The following is a 21,849-nucleotide window of genomic DNA, read 5'->3' as shown; positions in this document are numbered from 1 at the left end:
AGGAGCTTGAGTCTATAGAAGGATTTACTCGTGGTGACTGTTCTCACTTTTTGGACTTCAATGATTAAGAGGTACTGATTTTTGTTCCTGTAGGACATGTATATTAATTCACATACTCTGATTCTGTTAATGTCTCAAGTTAATAGATGTAATATTTTAAGTGTCCCTGATTTGTTTTACATTTGTCCCTGATTCTGTTGAAATTTGTCTCCGAGTGGTTGAGAGGTATGTGTTTAAGTAGTAGGTGTATTTGTGTGTGTGTGTGTGTGTGTGTGTGTGTGTGTGTGTGTGTGTGTGTGTATGTATAAAAGAGAGGTAGCACACACCTCAGCTGCCCAGGTTTTACAGAATGTCCAGATTTCTGCCCCATATTCCTCCTAAAAGGTTTGAAGTTGCTAAATAATGACAGACATTTGGGTTTGGACATCATATCCTTTAGAAAAATGCATACTAGCACAAATCCTGTTAGCCTAGCAATTTTCTAGGTTCATGAGAGAAATATTTGTAATCTGTCCCTATTTATGTTAAGCTTTGGCCATATTTCTTGCACTAAGAGGTTGAGGTGTGTGTGTGTGTGTGTGTGTGTGTGTGTGTGTGTGTGTGTGATGTCCTAGTTAGAGTTAGCAGGTGGAATTTATTTTCAAGTGCATTTTAAGGAATTGTGAGCTTCAAGGGAAGAGAAGTTTACTGCTGCTCATGCTAAGTCTGCTTAAATTGTGCAGCTGTTTAGTTCAGCAAATGGTATCACTATTGTTATATAGAATTTTAAAGCAGTGTTAGTAGCACAGCAGGTAGCATACTTGCATCTTGATGTAGAAAGATATAGGTTCTACTTCCACAGCATGTAGATTTGTATTTTAAGGAGATGGGGTGTTGCAGTCCTGAGTATTTCCTGCTTTAGAGGAAAGGCCTACTAACTATGAACCTGTTTTTCAGCTTGCCACCCATTCCCTATTGCAATATACTAGCTTACCATTTCTGTTAATGTAGCATGGGCAATTTATTCTTTAGGGGCAGTAGGCACTGAATTTGTTGATGAAATACTGAAATATAAAGTTGTTTTCTAGCATCAACCTCTTCATTAGTTTCAGATCTCTACAATGTGGAATTATTCAGATGACTTTTACTTCTGCAGAGATTGTGCACACTGACTGACATTGATGGATTGTAATGACAAAAGTTTAAGTGGCCTTTTATGGTTGAAATGGTCTGAATTGGGCAGTTTGTCATTATTGGTTCATATGTTTTGTTTCATTGCTTGCTGGAAAAACATTCAAAACTATAAATTTAAAAAGCACTATAACAACTGGTGCTGTATTATAGAAGGGATATAATTGCATTATTTTATATTATAATTAAAACAATCTGTATAAATTATAGGCATATGTATAATCATATGCATAAATATGTACACTTCTTATGCATGGCTACTCTTGTTTATCACAGTAACAGGTAGGATACTGTCATATCTGTGTCAAGAAATAAGGTCTAAAGCTTTTAGTTATGCATATAATGAAGTTGTTCACATCACTGATAATAGACCCAGTTTCATATAACTAAGGTTCAACCACACAAAAGCAGAAAACACCCAGAATTTCCCTCGCCCACTCAGTAAAACTAATCTTGAGAAAAGAATTAATAATGTGCATATATTAGGGCTACTGGAATTATCTTTAAAAAGATGAAGAAATGCTTGATTAAGCATTAATTAAAAGATATACATAATTTAGTGACTGCACACAGTTTGTTAAATACAACTATAATGTGTCGTGCATTCAGAGCACAGAATGCTAGCTTTTATATAAACGGCAACTTGTGTTACTGAGAGGTAATCTTGGAAGCCAAAGAACACTAGTGTTATAAACTAATCTGTTTAAATCTGTATAATCTGAACACGCTCATGGTACTCCATTTAGTGTCCTACATGAGAAATACTGAGCTAATGAACACTATTCCCCAGTAGTTGTTTTAAGTCACTTATAAATAAATAAAACAAGGGGAAGTAATTTGAAATAAAACAAATACCTTGTCTTTATGGTAGGTAAAAAGGAAAACTCTGTTAGTACCCAAGTAAATAAAATGATTATTAGTAATGGATAAGAAATTATTCCAGTACAAAGAACTGAACAGCCAAGCCTTCTTGATCAGAATTCAAAAGGGCTGCCAGCTGAAAGTTTCCTTGAGTTAGTTGCAATGTACATGGGGTATGTAAAAAAAAACTTATCATGGATTCCTAATTAAATCTAGATATCTGTAATCACTGTAGAAGTAAAGCATAAAACAGTATACACACTGAGAATTTTGAACAGTGTTTATGGCAACTGGGGGAGAAATAGCCATAATGGGACCCTGTAATGGCTGCGTGGGGAGGGGGCTGCTTGGGCGGAGGGGGTGGGGCTGCATGGCTGGAGGGGTGGGGCTGCATGGGTGGGGCTCTGGGTTTGCACCCCCCTGCAAAAAATCCTGCGGGCTCCCTTGCCTTTAATATACTTATTCCTAATCCGGTCCATCACACCCAGTGCAAATATTAACATCTTCAGCTCTGCCACGTCAAGCTATGACTCCTGCCTTTTTGTCAATGCCACTGTCTCCAATCCATATAACATAGCTGGTCTCACTACCCTCTTGTAGACCTTCCCTTTCACTCTTACTGGTACTCGTCTGTCACAAATCACTCCTGACACTCTTCTCCACCCACTCCAGCCTGCCTGTACTCTCTTTTTCACCTCTCTTCCACACTCACCATTACTCTGAACTGTTGGTCCCAAGTACTTAAACTCATCCACCTTTGCCACCTCTACTCCCTGCATCCTCACCATTCCTCTATCCTCCCTCTCATTCACACACATATATTCTGTCTTAGTCCTGCTGACCTTCATTCCTCTTCTCTCTAGAGCATATCTCCACCTCTCCAGGGTCTCCTCCACCTGTTCCCTACTTTTACTACAGATCACAATGTCATCTGCAAACATCATAGTCCACGGGGACTCCTGTCTGATCTCGTCTGTCAACCTATCCATCACTATTGCAAATAAGAAAGGGCTCAGAGCTGATCCTTGATGTAATCCCACCTCCACCTTAAATGCATCCATCACTCCCACCACAGACCTCACCGCACTACCCTCGTACATATCCTGTACCACTCTTACATACTTCTCTGACACTCCCAACTTCCTCATACAATACCACAACTCCTCTCTAGGCACCCTGTCATATGCTTTCTCTAAATCCACAAAGACACAATGCAACTCCTTCTGACCTTCTCTGTACTTCTCCATCAACATTCTCAGAGCAAACTCTCAGAGCAGAGAAGTAGAAAAACATGAAAGTTGTTAATTATGTCCAAATGTCTATGGTTCCTGAGATCAGATGGTCATTCAGGGCCTATTGTAACCTGAAGGAAATTTAAGTGAAAAGGTTTGAGGAACTGAAACAAAGCATTAGCCAGGGCCTACAACCATGACATCTACTTTGATTGTTGAAAAAAAAAAAGTTTTTACCATGCATGAAGCACTATGGCACACAGGTTTTACTAACAACAATAAATAAGCAAAGCTTTTTTTCATTTCTTTTAAACTGTGAAAAACTGCTTACTACAAGTGTAGCAAGCAGTTTCTACACTTCAGACCACAGACAGAACTCTTTGCACTACAGCTCTCAGCTTTGTCCAAGTGCAATATTGGTATTTACCAGCTGATATGGACTAAAGAACAAAAAGGGATCAGCCAATCATGCCCCCTTAACACTTTGCACCTGAGGCAGTATTACCCCCTTGCCTTGCCCTAGCCACACTACTGAATACATGTACTCATGACTATGAATATATGGCATACACTCATGACTTTATGATTCCTGCATGTTTATTACATTGTTATTGCATATACACTACATGCAGTATGCATGTCATTGTTCAAATACATTTATAAAAATATGTGATATGTGATATATATGTCATTCTTCAATATGTGATATGTGATATATATGTCATTCTTCAATATGTGATATGTGATATATATGTCATTCTTCAATATGTGATATGTGATATATATGTCATTCTTCAATATGTGATATGTGATATATATGTCATTCTTCTATTGCATTTGCCTGTTTGGCCTTGGTTGTAGTTGAAAAGAGGACTTAGACCTGTTAGCTTATCTAATTAATCAATTAAACTAACTTACTGGCTAAATGGCATGCTTTCACAGTACATAGCTCAACCATACATATATGAAAGAAACCTGCTTTTATATATTTCATTATTCATTTGTTTTTGGATGTGTTACCTGGGAATCTGAAATGGTCAAAGGAACCTGGTTCAAGGCTCCTGAGAGCACCCCAGCACTAACAGGTTTCACCTCATATCATGCCCGCCCCAAAATCCGGACAACACCAAGAAAGGAGGGGGGTGTCCATATTCATAAAGGACACCCACACCTCAAGGTTGGTGGCAACGCACGATGCATCGGAGACCATCCAGGTGCAATAAACCATAGGCAAGACTGCTCTGCAATTTGTAGCATGTTACAGGCCACCCTCTCAAACTCAGGAACCTCACATGGCCTTCCTGAAAACATTGGAGGGGATAAATGTATCTCCAAACACCATCATACTAGGTGACTTCAACTACCCTAATATAGACTGGGAACACTACTCAAGCCCGAACACTCTAACCCAAAGATTCCTGGAGTTCATCCCCACAAGAGGTGAAAACATACTTGATCTCATCATCACGAACATGGGATCAAAATGTTCAACACCGGAAGTATACCTCTCACTGGTGAGATCAGATCATAAACTAATCTCGCTGGAGGTTCTCATCCCGCCCCCACCTGAAACAAAAAAGATCACAGTGAAAAACTTCTCAAAAGCAGATTTCACACTTCTAAAAACTAGTGTGGTCTCCTTTAAGGCCCCTGAGCCAGTGGTAAACATTACTCAAACCGCTGAATCACTTACAAATGCCTTCTACCAGCACCTACAGGACTGCATGGATCAGGCAATCCCAAACAAAACTAAGACTCTCTGTACCAAAGGCAAGCGTCCAGTCTGGTGGACCCCAGCCATAAACAAGCTCTACAACAAAAGGAGGAAGCTACTACAAGATAGAGCAAAATCCTTGAAAGGTAAGACACCTTTGATAATTATAAATTTAAAACTAAGAGCTCTCATAAAATCATCCAAGGCAAATTTTGAGAGAAAAATCGCCAAGGACTCTAAAGACAATCATAAGGCCTTCTTTAGCTATGTTAGAAACCTAGGAGGAAACTCCCAGATATGCTCAGAATTAGTTCAAAATGATGTGAAAATTACTGAACCTACACACATTGCTAACATACTGGCTGACAGGTTCAGTGCAAACTTCTCCTACCGACCAAAAGGAGAGATATCTATTCCAGAGGATTGTAGCCCCCCCAAACATCTCCAACGCCCAGGGGAGAACTGCCCACACTAAGGCAAAAAACACAGCACCCATGGGACCGATGGTGTCCCTGGCTGTGTGCTTCATGAACTCAACGAGGAATTAAACCCACAGTTAGGACAGCTGTTTAATCTTAGCCTCACCTCAGGATACGCACTCAAGGAGTGGCGACGGCCACTGTGGTCCCACTTCATAAGGGCGGTGCCTCCACAGACCTGGAAATTACCGCCCCATTAGCTTGACAAGCCTTATCTGCAAAGCCATGGAGAGGATCATAATGGAACTCATAAATACAGACATAGGGAACTTGCAGACTTTGACTTTGTCAAAGGCAGATCCTGCCTCTTAAACTTGGTTGACTTTTCCGAGACAGACACCAAGGCCATTGATGAAGGAAAGGCAGTCCATACAGCCTACCTCGACCTGGCAAAGGCCTTCAACACAATACCCCACTCAGGTATCATCGAAAAACTCATCAGCTTGAATGTAAACCCATACATCACAAGATGGGTTGCAAACTGGCTAAGTGACAGAACCCACAGGGTCAGAGTTGCTGGAGCCATGTCAGACTCAAAGCCTGTCACAAGTGGTGTCCCACAGGGCTCAGTCCTGGGTCCACTCTTGTTCGGCATCTACTTTTCTGAAGTACAAGCAAACACAGGAGGGTTATGGCTGACAAAGTTTGCAGATGACTGCAAACTGGGCCATCGCCGAAAACACATCTGACACAGATATCCTCCAGAAGGGCCTCACAGAAACGGATAACTGGTGCCAGAGCCATGGCCTGAAGTTAAACGCCAAAAATGCATAGTCATACCCTTCGGGAAAAACAAGGTTACCCCTAGCTACCATATTGGTGGCAATCCACTGAGCACAGAAAAAGTCATCAGGGATCTGGGGACCAAGTTGACAGTAGCCTTCGTTTGACACTCCTGTTGCTAAAGTAGTTAGGAAAACCTTCTATATCGCCCACCTGATCATGAAGGGATTCACATCTAGATCAAGGGAGGTCATCGTCCCCCTGTACTCATTACTCATTAGACCTATGATTGAGTACAATGCCCCGCTCGAATGTATCTGACCAGACACCTGATGCAGCTTGAAAGGCCCCAAACGCTCCTCACCAAAAGGATAAAGGGTCTCAAAATATGTCTTATGCTGCCCGACTGAAAGAACTCCAGCTCTATTCAGTCTCATACCGCTTGCTCAGAGGTGACCTGTGCCTGACATATAAGGCCATGTCAAACCCAGATTTGATGAATATGCTTCACCTCAAAAATCTAGATCCCTCAGAACCACAAGGGCGGGAGACTTAAACCTTGACACGGTTATAAATAGAATGTGCTGGAGGGACAGATTCATCACCCAGAGACTCCCTATGCTGTGGAACAAAATCCCGGTACATGTGAGGCAGAGCACCTCGCTGGCCTTGTTCAAGAGGAATCTTGACCAATGGATGGGAGATCGCAGATATACCCCAGGGATTACTTCACTGTCACTGCTTGACAGAGGCACAGAAAAATGATAGGCATAGTTTTTATTCAAACTAAAGGGGTGGCGAAAGCCACATAACTATGGGCTAGGCTTATAAATGCCCTTGGGCAGATAGCCTAGTATGAACCTATGAACCTATGAACTCCTTATGACCTTCTCTGTACTTCTCCATCAACATTCTCAGAGCAAACTCTCAGAGCAGAGAAGTAGAAAAACATGAAAGTTGTTAATTATGTCCAAATGTCTATGGTTCCTGAGATCAGATGGTCATTCAGGGCCTATTGTAACCTGAAGGAAATCCAAGTGAAAAGGTTTGAGGAACTGAAACAAAGCATTAGCCAGGGCCTACAACCATGACATCTACTTTGATTGTTGAAAAAAAAAAAGTTTTTACCATGCATGAAGCACTATGGCACGCAGGTTTTACTAACAACAATAAATAAGCAAAGCTTTTTTTCATTTTTTTTAAACTGTGGAAAACTGCTTACTACAAGTGTAGCAAGCAGTTTCTACACTTCAGACCACAGACAGAACTCTTTGCACTACAGCTCTCAGCTTTGTCCAAGTGCAATATTGGTATTTACCAGCTGATATGGACTAAAGAACAAAAAGGGATCAGCCGATCATGCCCCCTTAACACTTTGCACCTGAGGCAGTATTCCCCCCTTGCCTTGCCCTAGCCACACTATTGAATATATGTACTCATGACTATGAATATATGGCATACACTCATGACTTTATGATTCCTGTATGTTTATTACACTGTTATTGCATATACACTACATGCAATATGCATGTCATTGTTCAAATACATTGATAAAAATATGTGATATGTGATATATATGTCATACTTCTATTGCATTTGCCTGTTTGGCCTTGGTTGTAGTTGAAAAGAGGACTTAGACCTGTTAGCTTTTCTAATTAATAAATTAAACTAACTTACTGGCTAAATGGCATGCTTTCACAGTACATAGCTCAACCATACATATATGAAAGAAACCTGCTTTTATATATTTCATTATTCATTTGTTTTTGGATGTGTTACCTGGGAATCTGAAATGGTCAAAGGACCCTTTTCATCAATGACCCGGGCCATATAAACATAATGTCATAAGCAGATGACAATAATCTCTCTCAGCGTCTCTCTCTCTCTCTCTCAGCCTCTCTCTCTCTCTCTCTCTCTCTCAGTCTCTCTCTCTCTCTTTTCACCTTAAAGGGAATAAACACTTATCTAAGAAGAAATAAACCTGGAATGACAATTTAATAAGAACTCCATTGCCAAAGTGAAACACACAAGCTATTCCATATGTAGTTGCCTAGATAATAACTGTACTTTTATGGTAACTGTTCTTCTTGCCTGTCAAACTTATTTGCTCTAAAACAGTAAGATACATGATATCCTGCCTGCTTGTACTCTATACATTGCAGGGAATCTGTTATCTTCCACATTGCCCTCCCTCAGTCCCTAAATATATTGTGTTATAAGTTTAAGTGACTCAAGTAATTGTCTTCTGATTCAAAATGCTTAGACACTACAATTTACTGCTGTTTAACAAATTGGTTTCTGACTCATATCTTTTATTAATTCCTTACCTGATGTCCAGCTCACTCCTGCTTGTGATCTGAATGTGCTCAAACAAATTAACACGTGTGTGTATGCGTGCGTGTCTGTGTGTGTATATGGGTGTGTTGGGGGGGGGTCCTGTTTGCTCCCCCAACCCTCAATTTCCCAGCCACCCCAAACAAACACTCTGCACTTACTGCTCCCATAAAACTCCCCTGACATAAAATGACACATTTTAAAATACACGGAACAACTTTAATATAACTTGAAACAATGCAACCAGAAACAATATTGTGCTTACATCCCACAACCACTCATCAAACAAAGCTTCAAATGTTTGCCAAGCATTACCAATATGACAATATCCCATATTTCTTTTAAAATGATGCAGCATGCTCTGTTACTCCGGGTAAATAATCTTTCTTTATTTCTCTATTTTCAGCCACCCTGTTAATCAGGAATACACTAGTGCACTTTACCACTACTACACATTAGCACATTAGTACTAGTTATACTAGTTATACTAGTAAATGCAAACCTATCCTACTTCTCTTACCTCAACAACAGGTATACACAAGCTCAGTAGCCTGTTCTCTCCTAACTCCAACATCCCATCACTCTTTCCAATATATCTAGCTCTCCTCCCTGTTCTGTGTTACCCCACTACTATACGCCAACCACTACCTACACGACACCACCACCACAGACATTTCCATTAAAATCACCCATACTCGCTAAAGTTAACTTGTCTTGTGCACTTCTTAAGTCAAAGCATTTGGAACTAGCTCAGCCAAATCAGCTTCTTTCTTCCTTCAAAGTACCTCGATCTACTTGCCATTACAGAATCTTAGCTCAAAGATTAGTACAACAATGTGATGTTATGCTACTTCACAGATCAAATCTCAATCTGTCTGTTGTAGCACAAGCCAGACAAACCTATTACCATGAACTTAATTGATCTCTTACTAAACTCTAGGCCAAGGACTATACTGCAGTTGCCTATCTACCTCCCTCTGATCTCTGACAAAATTCAGAGCTCTGATAAAGATCATCCTGACCAACAACCCTCCAGACAAACACATAATTATCCTTGGAAACTTCAACTTAAATTTCTTAGGTCCTCTGCACCTTGTCAACTCAGACCTCTTTGTTAGCCTCATACTCCTTCAAATGATGACAGATGGTGACTATTTATACCAGAACTCATTCTAAATCTAAATACCACTCACTTCTTGGCTTCATATTTACCTCCTACTGCAAAAATATTTCCAATATTGTAAGAAATGAACAAAATGCTGTGGCTGTAATAGCGACAGGATTACGGGACAAGTGTCTTCTTGCACCTTTTATAATAAAGGTTTATTATGTAGTAATTATATTGTATAGTGAGCTGTACAGGTAGACATGGCCATTTGTTATTGAAACTGTATCAAATTGCAGACCTGTTCAATTGATACAAACTCAATTTTTTTAGTAACTGAAGATTGCAAATTAGATATTCAGACTTCTGCAGCTCTGAAGAGTGAATTAAACTGTCCTTTTGTAACTCTTAAGTCGTAACTGTTCTTTCCTCTGTAATGGCAGAACTGAAATAAACTGCACTGTTTTCTGTAGATTCTGCAACTTGGAACTTCTGAAGTTCTGAAATTCTAGACTCCTGAACTTCTGAACTTAACATCTGAACTAACTTCTCTCTTAAAAATATATTTTTTATTACTGCAGTCTTGTAAATTTTCAACACACCCTTACACACCTCCTTAATCTTGATCCCCAAGTCTTGTACCATCTAAATAAGATATTATTGCAAGTGCCTGTCTCCAATCCATCTGTTTTTATAACATTGCAAGATCCTAACAAAATGTCCTTGTTCCTCATATGTTTATCAGTTCTTTGGCCTGCAGGTTATTTCACTGAGATTATTAGTATTCTTCAATTAAACTGCATTCAAGAAAGCTATAAAGCTGGAAGATAGCTGTATTTATGCAGGATTTATTCTGACAAAACTATATTTATAATTTTACAAATATCATAAATGATCCACCTTCAGTGACCACTGTATTTTAACAAATTCCATATAAAATCTAAAAATACAATATTGTCCTAGGATTATTTGCTATGGACCAAACTCTCCTCCAAAAATAATTAGACTGAAAGTTCATATTGCAACTGTTCCCCAGTTCTTAATCTGACCAATCCAAATTATGCTGTCAACATTTTCTCATAGCTTTTACTATTATCTTCAAACCACAATTTTCTGTAATGTCTGAGCCATTTAAATATAATAAGGTGGACTGCCTCTCAAATAATGCATTTACTTGATGAATCTTGCAATATTGAAAACAAATTGACAATACTCCTAATTGAAGGCAGCAATGAACAAAGTTACGGATCATTACTAAACAACCCAAATGTAGGCATGCAACTAAGTACCTGAGATCAAAACAAATCACCCTCTTTCTCTCTCTCTAAGAGTTCTTGTATGATATTAATAACATCTCCGATAGAGATTCGCCTAAAGAGTTCTTCTCTCTTGGCCACACTCATTGCTCTGTTGGATTCCTCTTACAAGCTAATTTTACTCAAAGAAATTTCTAATTTTCCCATGCAGAAGAACATTACATTCTCTTCCATAAAAATTCATCCAAATACCCTAGAATACCTCACACCCTTCTACTTCTCTAAAGTCACAAGTAATACGCTATACCTCTACTGAAAGAGATTCATCTAGACATCTATATCTTTAAACTCCCTGCTTTACTCTCGGCTGCTGTGTGTCCTCTGCCCCAGCGTGTTCATCTCCTAGTAGTTTCCGTTGCCTTTCTCCAGCCTTTTGTACTACATCTAACTCTTATCGGAGCCCTGCTGGACAACAAAGGAAATACGCCTCACCCTAAAATAAGTCTCTACCTCATCCCCAGTACAAGAAAGAACCAAACAGCTCCCTGAACATTTATTTCCTCAAACAAGGGAATCAAGAAGGTACATGTATTTGAAATTTACTTGCCTCAATAATTTAAATAACTAATGGTACCTTATCCCTATGAAGGTGTGCATGCACCCCATCAGGACAGCCAGCAGCCAAACCCTTCCTAACTCTGCCCCCACATACATACCCCCTATCCTAGCATTTACTAGCAGCCAAACATTCCTCTCTCTGTTTTCTCCCCTATTTTGGGAATGCTCACAGTGGTCAGTGCTGCAAATACAGGTTTGTCCACTAGATGGCAGCCTGTATCGACGCTTAATATTCCCTTTAGCAGAAATTAATTTAACCATCTTGACTATTCTGCTACAGCCCAACTTCAACAGACCTTTACCTCCATGCATCTCCTTCTCCTCATCACCCACAACTATATCTTCCTTTCTCCCCTCCTGCATACTTTTTTCTCCAAACCTACCTTTCCACTCCTCTGATTGTTTTTTTTCTTGACTTAGATTCTTCCTTCACTTGGCTCTACCTGCTCCATTCGCACTTCGGGCTCACTCTGCTCCCCTACCCTGCCCCCATTTATCACCCTCTCCCTGCACCTTCACTGTTATAGCCATAAAACCACTCCCACCATTTCCAATTAACCAATCCACATAGCCCAACACATCCCTTGTCAAGTCACACCTACACTCACCCCCTTAATATAATCCTTCCCCATATAGTATACTAGCCACCACCACTGCAATCTAACATCCAAATAAGAATCCCAACCCCAAAACTACACAACTAACATAAATACCTACCCCATCAAGCTAACCCATTAGTACAACTCCTAAACACTATTATGATCATAAAGCCACTATTATCATTATCCCACATACTGCTGATGATCACTTTGACTTCCCCAACCTATCTCACCCAACCTGCCAATGCTAATCAGCCCCAACCATTTCACACAACTATCCCATTCACAATAAAGGACACAAATATCTCAACCTATATATCACCCTCTCTCTACCCCTTGAATATTAGCTCTTTACCTACAAGCTTGTACCCAACACTAAACATTTTACCTCCTTTAATACTATTCACATATCTACAAAGCTCAATACCCATAAACTACAGTCCAAACAAACTAAATACTTCTTTCACCATCTTATCTCCATCCTTCTCTCTGGAGACATCCACCCAAACCCTGGCCCCTCTCCCATACACAACCCAACCCCCCATCCACATCCACCTCATGAAACATGCAAAACCTTCCATTTCTCAGCTCTAAATGCTCAGAGTTTATGTAACAAACTTCCAAACCTTCATGCCTGGCATCTTCATAACCAGCCAGATGTTCTCTCCATCTCAGAATCCTGGCTCAAACCCATATAAAAGATTCCACACTCATGCCACCTAACTATCACATTTTAAGAAAAGATAGAGCACACCAAAAAGGTGGAGGGGTAGCACTGTTATCCTCTTCATCCCTGATAGTCACCCCCTATACCAAATCTTTCCCTCAATTTGGTTTAGGCTGAGATGATTCCATCCTTACTTCCACCTAAATAAACAAACTCATTTTCCTTCTCTCCCTCTATATCCCCCCTGGTGATAATGTCTCATGCCTTGAAGATATTCTCTCCTGGGTGTCCTCCAATATCTCTCATGAAACAATAATCCCAGGAATTGTTAACATAAACTTGGCTACAATTCTATCTCCCACTAATTCACTCAATATCAACTTGTATAACTTCACACAGTTAATCAACACCACTATTAGACCTTCAAACAACTCCACTAATGGTAGTATACTAGACTGGATCCTAGTATCCCACCCCCACTTTATCTGTGACAGTGGCACTCCTCCCAACCCACTAGCTGACCATCTTCCCACCTTTGCCCACCATCTCACGTCTACTTTCCAACATACTCACACTTATATTTCTTCTCGCTGCTTAAAAAAATTCAACCCTGGAATTTTCATAAACACACTAAAGTACACCAGCTGTAACCCATTAAAATCCCTTCCCCTAGATAATGCCATCTCCTATTTCAACTCCATCTTTACAAACCTACTCAACTCCCTTGCCCCCCTAAAAACTGAACACACAAAAAGTAACCCTGTACCTTGGCTTGACACTTTTGTAACCAGGCATCTTCGCGACAAAGCATGGGTACAATACAAAAAAAATAAAAACCCTTCTACTCTTACTGAATATAAAACTCTGTGCAACAAAGTCAAAAAACTCATTGTCTCCGACCGGAAAACTTATTTTTTTCCCTTCAAACCAACCATAATACCAACCCCAGACAATTTTGGAAAGGAATAACATCTCTCCTCAACCCTGGTAAAAAAGAAAACCCCTTTCCTGACCCAGATGCAACTGACATGAAATTAGCAACTCAATTTAGCTCCTTCTTTATTGACTCCATCAACAAACGAACACTATCCTTCACTAACAACTCTGCAGCTCCTCCTCAGCCTACCTTCATCCCCTCCTCTCCCAGCATCCCATGCCTCCATCAATCCCATTTTCATATTCACTGTAACAAAACTCCTCCAAAAATTAAAACCTGGCTCCAATGCCCCTGATGACATCCCCTCTTATTTCCTAAAACTTGCTGCTGAAGTAATTGCCCTTCCTGTCTCCATACTAATAAATCATTCCATCTCAGAATGCCAGTTCCCCCAACTCTGAAAGAAGGCCTTTATTATCCCTCTCCACAAAAGTGAAAACAATGACATCCCTAACTTTTGCCCTATTGCCATCCTATCCCCTATTTCCAAACTACTTGAGAAGTGTGTCCGCCAACTTTTACCTTATCTCATCAATAACCAGCTTCTAACCCCCGCACAACCTGGCTTTAGACCAGGTCATAGTACCTCCACTGCCCTTTTGTCCTTTCTTGAAACAATCATCAAAGCCCACGACTCTGGACACTTTGTATCCACTCTTTTCCTTGAACTCTCTAAGGCCTTTGACACCATTTCCCACAATCTGCTTCTTTCCAAACTCTCTAAACTAAACTTATCCTTCTCCTCCATCCGCTGGTTCTCAAGCTACCTCACAAATAGGCAACAAGCAGATAAATGGAAAAGAGCTACCTCACCCTTCCTCAATACTTCCACATGCACCCCCCAAGGTTCCATTCTAAGCCTCCTATTATTCAATATATTCATAAATGATTTCTACCATGCTATCTCAAAATCCAGACTTATTCAATATGCAGACGATTCCACTATAATCTGTTCCTCCTCTTCCATTACAACTCTCAACAATCTAACACAAGCCGCCTTCTCCTCCACCGAACAGTGGATGCTAGACAATCAACTTGCCCTGAATGCAACTAAAACCAAACTTATGCTATTCAACACTTCTAAAACCGCTTACCTAGACAAACAATCCTTCTTAATTACCAGCAAAAATAATAACCCCCCGAGAACTAGTCTCTGACACAAAACTGCTAGGAGTTATTATTGATGACCAACTAAAACTCGACAAGCATATACAAGTAAACATTTAAAAAAAAAAAAAACGATGTATGCTCTACTGTCATAGTCGCTTTCTCTCTCCCACCACAAGGATTACACTAGCCAATACTTATCTCATCCCACCCCTTTTATATGGCGTTCCCATCCTAAGTAGCCTTCATTCTTCCCGTACTGCAAAACTCTCATCCTGTTATAACAAGATATTGAAATGTGCTGCTGGTCATAGAGCCTCCTCTCACCACTGTAACTCCCTTCACCAACTTAGTTGGCTGGAGCTACCTAACCTCCTCACCTACACCCAGCTCATCTAAGCACACAAACTCATTCACAACCCATCTCTCTGCCCCTCCCTAGCAAACAACTTTGAAATTCACAAACCAGATAGATCACTAAGATCTAATTGCCAAAACGTAATTAAATTGCATAAACCTTTATGTCCAGCTGGGAATCACCTGATGTCCTAATCTCTAGCATGCCTCTGGAGGTCTCTCCCTTCCTCTATCCACACTGTCTTTCCTTATTCAAAATTTCACTGCACTCTCACCTTACTTCTGAATGGAAATGCTCTTGCTCTCATCCAACCTAAATTCAGACTATTCTGTTCTCTTAATTCCTCCTAACTCATTTCTTGCTAATCACTATCTACTATAGTACTCTATCATGTGATGTTATTTACCTATGACTGAAAGATCCCTCACCACAATCTCAAAAAAAAAATATATATATATATATATATGTTTTGTATTTCCAACTGAATGATTCTTGTTGAATGTGTGTTTGTTTTTTAATTGTATATCTTTTCCTTTTTTGCATTATGTTAACACTTTGAAAAATCCTTGTGTGTACACAAAAGTATTTGTACTTGGCTTTACTATGTACTACTATAGATTTTATACTTCCTCCCTATGTATCTGTATTTTTTCTGGAGCTTTTCTCCCTAGGACTCCATTGATAACCGCTTCGTTGCAGACCGATAGACTATCCTGGAAAACAAACAAACTGCAAATAATAATAAATAAATACACTCCCCCTCTGGGTCCTGCTAACCTCTGCCCTTGGGATTTCTGCAACTATTGGGATTTTTTACTCATCCCACTAAAACACATCTGCAGCCTTATCCTCACAACCAACATCATGGCCTCTATCTGGAAAAAAAAGTATTTGTCAAACCTTTACCAAAATATCACAAACCCTTCAAAGCCTTATAATTCCATCCAATCTCAGCACTTTCTATCCTTGAAAAATCATTTACAACCAACTTGCCACTTACCTTGACAGATACCACTTACGTTCTTGAAAACAGCATGGCTTTGGGCAGGTAGAAGTACCATAACTGTTCTCTGGAAATTCACTGATGACTTCCTCAGTAACATGGATAAAAGTGACCTCACATGAGCTGTATTTGTTAAATTAACTTTTATAGTTCATAGGATCATACAATCATAAGAGTTTGTTAGGCTATCGATGTGGAAGTCATTTTAAACCTAGCCATTTAATCCCAATGTAATACCATATATATGCTAGTCAATACCCAGGATTGTATTCAGTAATGACTGCCCATGTCCAGGAGGGTTGTGTGTGCTATTCATGGTAAGAATTTATGGTGCCCCATCCACTCATCCAGCCTCTTCTTGAACAATGTCATAGAGGTGCTGTGCTTCACACGAATTGGTTCCAAAGACATGGCAGATGCTGGGAGACAAATCTGTCCCTCCAGCATGTTCTATTTAAGTTGCAGGCCATATTTAGGTCCCTGGAATGGTTAGCTCTAGTCAGGTCTACCAGGTTTTTCGTAGATTGCTCTGTAAACCAAGCATAAATCTCCCCTAAGAAGATTATATGATACAGACTATAGTGATAAGGACTTTTATCGGTCTGTGTAAGGCACATGCTGGAGTCTCTTGATCTTCTTAGTTAGAAACCTCTGAGGTCTCTCCATTTGCTGCAGGTGCTTTGTATGCTACATACCGAATGGGGCATTATACTCAGTTATAGGCCAGATTAGTGCCAAGTATATAGAGGTTATAACCTCCTTTGCTCTCAAGGTGATGCCTTTTCTAATAGATTATGCTATGTATTAAACCTTCTTTACTACAGTAGATGCATGATGGTTGAAGTTAAGATTCCAGTCACATATTCCTCAACAGTGAACAAATGTCCCCATCCAGTATTTTGTATACACAAGTTGGAGGGTTAGTGTGTTCCTTGTGAAAGCTTTACCATTTTAGTGTAATTTTGAATGTGACCACTGGATGGGGACATTTGTTCACTGTTGAAGAATATGTGAAACTAAGTCACACAATTTTATTATTTTACATTTTTAATTTTTTATTATTTTGACTAGTTAGTGGAAAGTATTGATCAATTGTATTTTGAATGCTTTTATTATTTTTTAAGGTTGTATTAAAGGTTTGGATGGGAACGTTTTTTTTTTTTATCTTTGCTAATTAGTTGTGTTATTTCAGTGGATGATCCAGACTTAGGAATTATTTAAAACAGGATGGCTAACTAAACGACATTTATCTAATGAAGTCTAGTCGGCAGACGAAAATGTATATCTATTTGGAGCGCTAATGTCTTTTATTATTTTGTGGTGCTATTAAAGAAGGTTACATTAGCTGGTCATTTTGAGTGGTTCTTCAAGCAGCCTTTTGTGTTTTTTTACATTTGGAATACTGTGTGGAATGCTGTTGTTTCCTTTTTCAATACTTTTTTTGGATACCGTATAGTTTAGCATACCTTTAATGCCACTTTATAGCTTAATACATTCATAGATGTGTTCTAGGCTAATGACCACTGGAACCTTTTTAAGTCTAGCCATGCATCTGAAATCTCTGACAAGTTCTGGTACCCTTGGTAGTTTAAGTAGGGGATTGGGAGATGAAATATTTACAAGCAGATCCTGTGAGACAAATCATTTATCAGCTACCTATGTCCATTAGAGACATAGGTGCCAGACCATGGGTAAATTTCTGGTTGCTCATCCATTTGTCCAAGTTACTCTAGAACTGGGTTAGGAAAGAACTATTCATGGGGGCGGAGAGCCTGTTCCAGAGAAATGGTAATCTATAGGATACATACCTGTCTCTCTAGTAGGTCCTACTTATATCACAGACAAGGTTTCTGTCTTTAGAATGGGTAATTCATGTGCTGTTTGTTTTGCAGATATGCAGGAGGTCGTCATAGTGGGGTCTGACAATGCCTTGTATGCCAGGCATAGATCTCCTCTCAACAGCCTGTAGGATACTGAATACAAGGACAGAGATTTGAGGCAGTCTGCAGAGTACATGCTATTTATGTCCTGTATTCTTTTAGTGAGGAACCTCTGTGGACATTCCACTTGATGGATGTGCCTGGTTAGGTACATACGAAATTGGGTATTGTACTCAATGACAGGTCTGATGAGTGACAAATACAGTAGCAAAATGATGTCCTTCGACCTAGATCGCAGACTGGTGTTTATAAGTTGCACAATGAAGAATGATTTTCACATTATTCTAGACAAGTGATGGTTAAAGGCTAGATTTCTGTTTACATGTACCCCAAGTCCCTAACTACTGGGTCGACTCTTAGGGGTGTGTTGTCAATATGGTAGTTATCAGAGGGTAACTGACTTCTCAAAGGATACTATTCGGAATTTCCTGACATTTTGTTTTAGCCAACAGTTCTGACACTAGTTATTTTCCCTGTGTCAGCCATTCCTTCGAGAACATTAATATTGGTGGGGAATTCTATGACTGCTCCTAACTTGTAATTATCTTCAAATTTGTTCAGCCAAAAGCCCTTGACGTTGACCGTGTTGTTACTATGTATGTAACCAAGGCTGAGACTCTAAATGGTCAGGTTTGATCAAGTGTTCTACCACAATAAAGAAAATCAAATAAATAAGTCACTTGCAGAAGGTCGCACAAGTATAGACTATCATCAGATTACAGCCTTACTCGTCTAGGCAAAACAAAAGACAAGGATGTTAACATGTTGTGTTTAGTTATTAAGCAGCCATTAAACTTCACATAAAGTGAAGACATGGTACCTGAACAGATAACACCAGCATCATGAGAATGGTCACAGAAACTCAGAGTCAGTGATCTGCAATCTGATAAAGATGTTTCCATTCCAGAGCATCGGAAGCTGCCCTGCCAGATACTTCCTGATCCTTGTCCAAAGTATGCATTTTTGTTGGTTAGAACAGCCGTTCCACAGCTCAGTGCCTTGCACACGATGTTTCCTTCACTGATATCCCATGAATCATCACAGATTGTTTTCCACTGATAACCTTGATACACTTCAACTCTTCCAGCACAGATAGAAATGCCGTTTACAAGCCTTATATCGGCATACCCTGAAATGAAAATGTAGAGCGTCATTTGGTGGTAGATAAGAAAAGCATTTTCAATGTCTTGACTTAGGATAAACATGCTATGTAATATCCCATTCCTAGATAATAACCTTAAAAATTATCACAAAATAAGTTAAAAGTGCTTTCTTTGCTGTAGTATTGAGACAATGAAACGGGAAAGGTAGCTATACTTCATTGAAACTGATTCTAACAGCCTAGACAGTCGTTAAATGATTCTGAGAAAAGTTATGAACATGCTGAGAACAAGTAAATCACAGATACTAAATGAGAATAGAAATAACATGATAAATAATTGAAATTTCAAGGAGAAGTCGAACATTTCTGTTAACATTTCATATGGGCTTGCATACTCAGACATTTTTCATGTCAAGGCAACCAGCTTGGCATTTGTTGGCATTGTTTCTGAAATCAAGGAGAAATTGGATGTTGAAACCTTGCTGCCCAGAAACCACAATTAACCAAAGAAACAGATCACATGGTGTCAAAGGCTGGGGTCAAAATAACACTGGAACATATTTCCAAAAAGTTTTATTTTAGGTTTTTAAATTTGTAAATGAGAGATGTGATTTTTTTCCTAATTAAAGGGCTACATATTTAACTGTGTGACCTGCAAGCAATGTAATGAATCCAGAAGTAGAAGAGTTTATCAGAGAAGCTGGTTTAAAGTCATAAAATGTAAGAGGTCAATGGAACTTAACCAGCTTTAAGGAATAAAGATTTCAAATACTCTGTAAACATGTTTCAGTGTTATTTCAGCCCCAACTTTTGATACAACACAAGCCATTTCTTTGGTTAATTGTTTCTAAAATATTTTTTTTTTATCTTCAGGTTTTGTAATGGAATTTTAGTGTCCTCCAAAGTACTGGACTCTTTAGCCAGCAAAGAAAAAAAAACATAAACATCAAAAAAACATAAACATCTGCAGTTGTTTAGCTGCATAACATGAAGGGTTCCTCTGTAGAAAAATGTTTATCAAAACAGTACTTGAAAAATGTATGTACCAAGCCTTAATCCGGCTACAAATTTACATTTACACAAGCTAAAATGGTACTACTAAGCCACTAACCTAATACTGCAGTTATCATACTAGTTTATAAAACCACTTTACATATGAGGATGTTCTATCTTTTAACCAAGTCATGTTTGGCAGTCAAAAAGAAAATAATGTAAACTGCTGTGTGAACACATTATATCATTTTTTTTAATTTGATTCATTTATTTTAACTTTGTTAACTTGGTAAATTAACTGTTCCAAAGACCATCTTCAATTGTACCTGGACTATAAGGCAGAAAACTACCATAAAAAGGTACATGTTTATCCAAACTGAATGGGCAGAAAAACATGTGTATATCCTAGAGCTTCTACAGGAATACAAGTAATATTTGAAGCTGCAAGCAAAGTCATCAGTAGATACATTATGATAACTAAGATAAGTGATATCAATATACAAATAATATAATTTTATGAAATCCAAATAAAGTCCATTAGGTTTGCAATATATTATAGTATCATGTATGAAATTAAGATTCAAGTTGTATAAGGGAAAGACCTGATTGGTAGGGATGTTATTTCTGTACAGCATTTTGCCCTTTTTCCATGGCTTTTATAATCCTGATCCTCACCCTGTTGCTATGTGCTGAACGTACTATGAAAAAGCTGTGGGACACAACTCATTACAGGAATACTTTGGACATATTGCCAGATGATGCAAAACCATGCTCAGAGAATAAACAGAGTGAAGAATGCAGTGTATATAAACTTTCATTGACAGTTGTTTGTGCATTGTTGGGATTCGACTTTTGACTTCTCATCAAAGACTGAGTACATGGTGCAGTTTCCATTATTCTACATTAATATTTCTTATTTAGCACAGCATACTATTCTAAATCAAATCCTTAAATTTAATCATTAAAACACTTGAAATTACTATTCTAAACAATTATCTAAATAGATGGAATATTCAAGCAGTTGTGTCTTTCGGCTTTTCCTGGTTAGGGGTCGCCACAGCGGAACTCCGGTCCGCTAATGATTGGCAGTAGATTTTTATGTGCCGAGTTGCCGGCCCTGATGCACAGCCTTCAATGAAGGTACGCCCATTCATGCATGTGTCTGCGCAGAAGACGCTCTAGCTGAGAATCCAACACGACAACGTCTTACTGTGAGGTGACAATGCTACCGCAGCACCACCACCGCAGTTTTGTTTTAATTAAAAATACTACTTGTTGCAGACATTGAGAACTTATTGCATGCATGTCTGTACCTCTGTTCTGGGTAATGGATGAAATGGATCTTTGAACCAAATTACTTATCTGCCTAATAAAAATGTAAATACATATATGTTAATACATAGATGACAGGGAAAATAAATTATGCATGAAAGATAATGAGGATTGTTGAAAAGATGAGAAAGTGTGCCAAGGACCAAGAAGTTATTTCTAAATGAACTGATGATGCAGCAGGTCGGAGATGATACAAGATGAAGGAATAGGAATAAAAAACAAGAGTGTATAAATAAGATAACATTACGGTAAATGATATAGTGTACTATAAATCATCTGTAATAATCTGCATGTCAGTTTTATTAAACAAACTGCTTCT

At 39.0% G+C, this 21,849-nt stretch overlaps 1 protein-coding gene across 1 annotated transcript in view; it reads right to left on the bottom strand.

The window, feature by feature from the left end:
- The window catches only part of LOC122795061 (deleted in malignant brain tumors 1 protein-like), a 134,403-nt gene extending 115,146 nt beyond the window's left edge, over positions 1 to 19,257 (bottom strand). The window contains exon 1 of the mRNA XM_044063637.1: positions 18,924 to 19,257. Coding sequence (XP_043919572.1) covers positions 18,924 to 19,257 — 334 coding nt within the window. The remainder of the gene's footprint in view (positions 1 to 18,923) is intronic.
- Between the last annotated feature and the right edge of the window lie 2,592 nt (positions 19,258 to 21,849).

Source organism: Protopterus annectens, chromosome 2.part1, assembly GCF_019279795.1.
Source record: "Protopterus annectens isolate FY-2018-M chromosome 2.part1, PAN1.0, whole genome shotgun sequence".
NCBI lineage: Eukaryota > Metazoa > Chordata > Ceratodontiformes > Protopteridae > Protopterus > Protopterus annectens.
The sequence above is the reverse complement of the archived record's forward strand: the minus strand, read 5'-3'. Positions and strand labels throughout refer to the sequence as shown.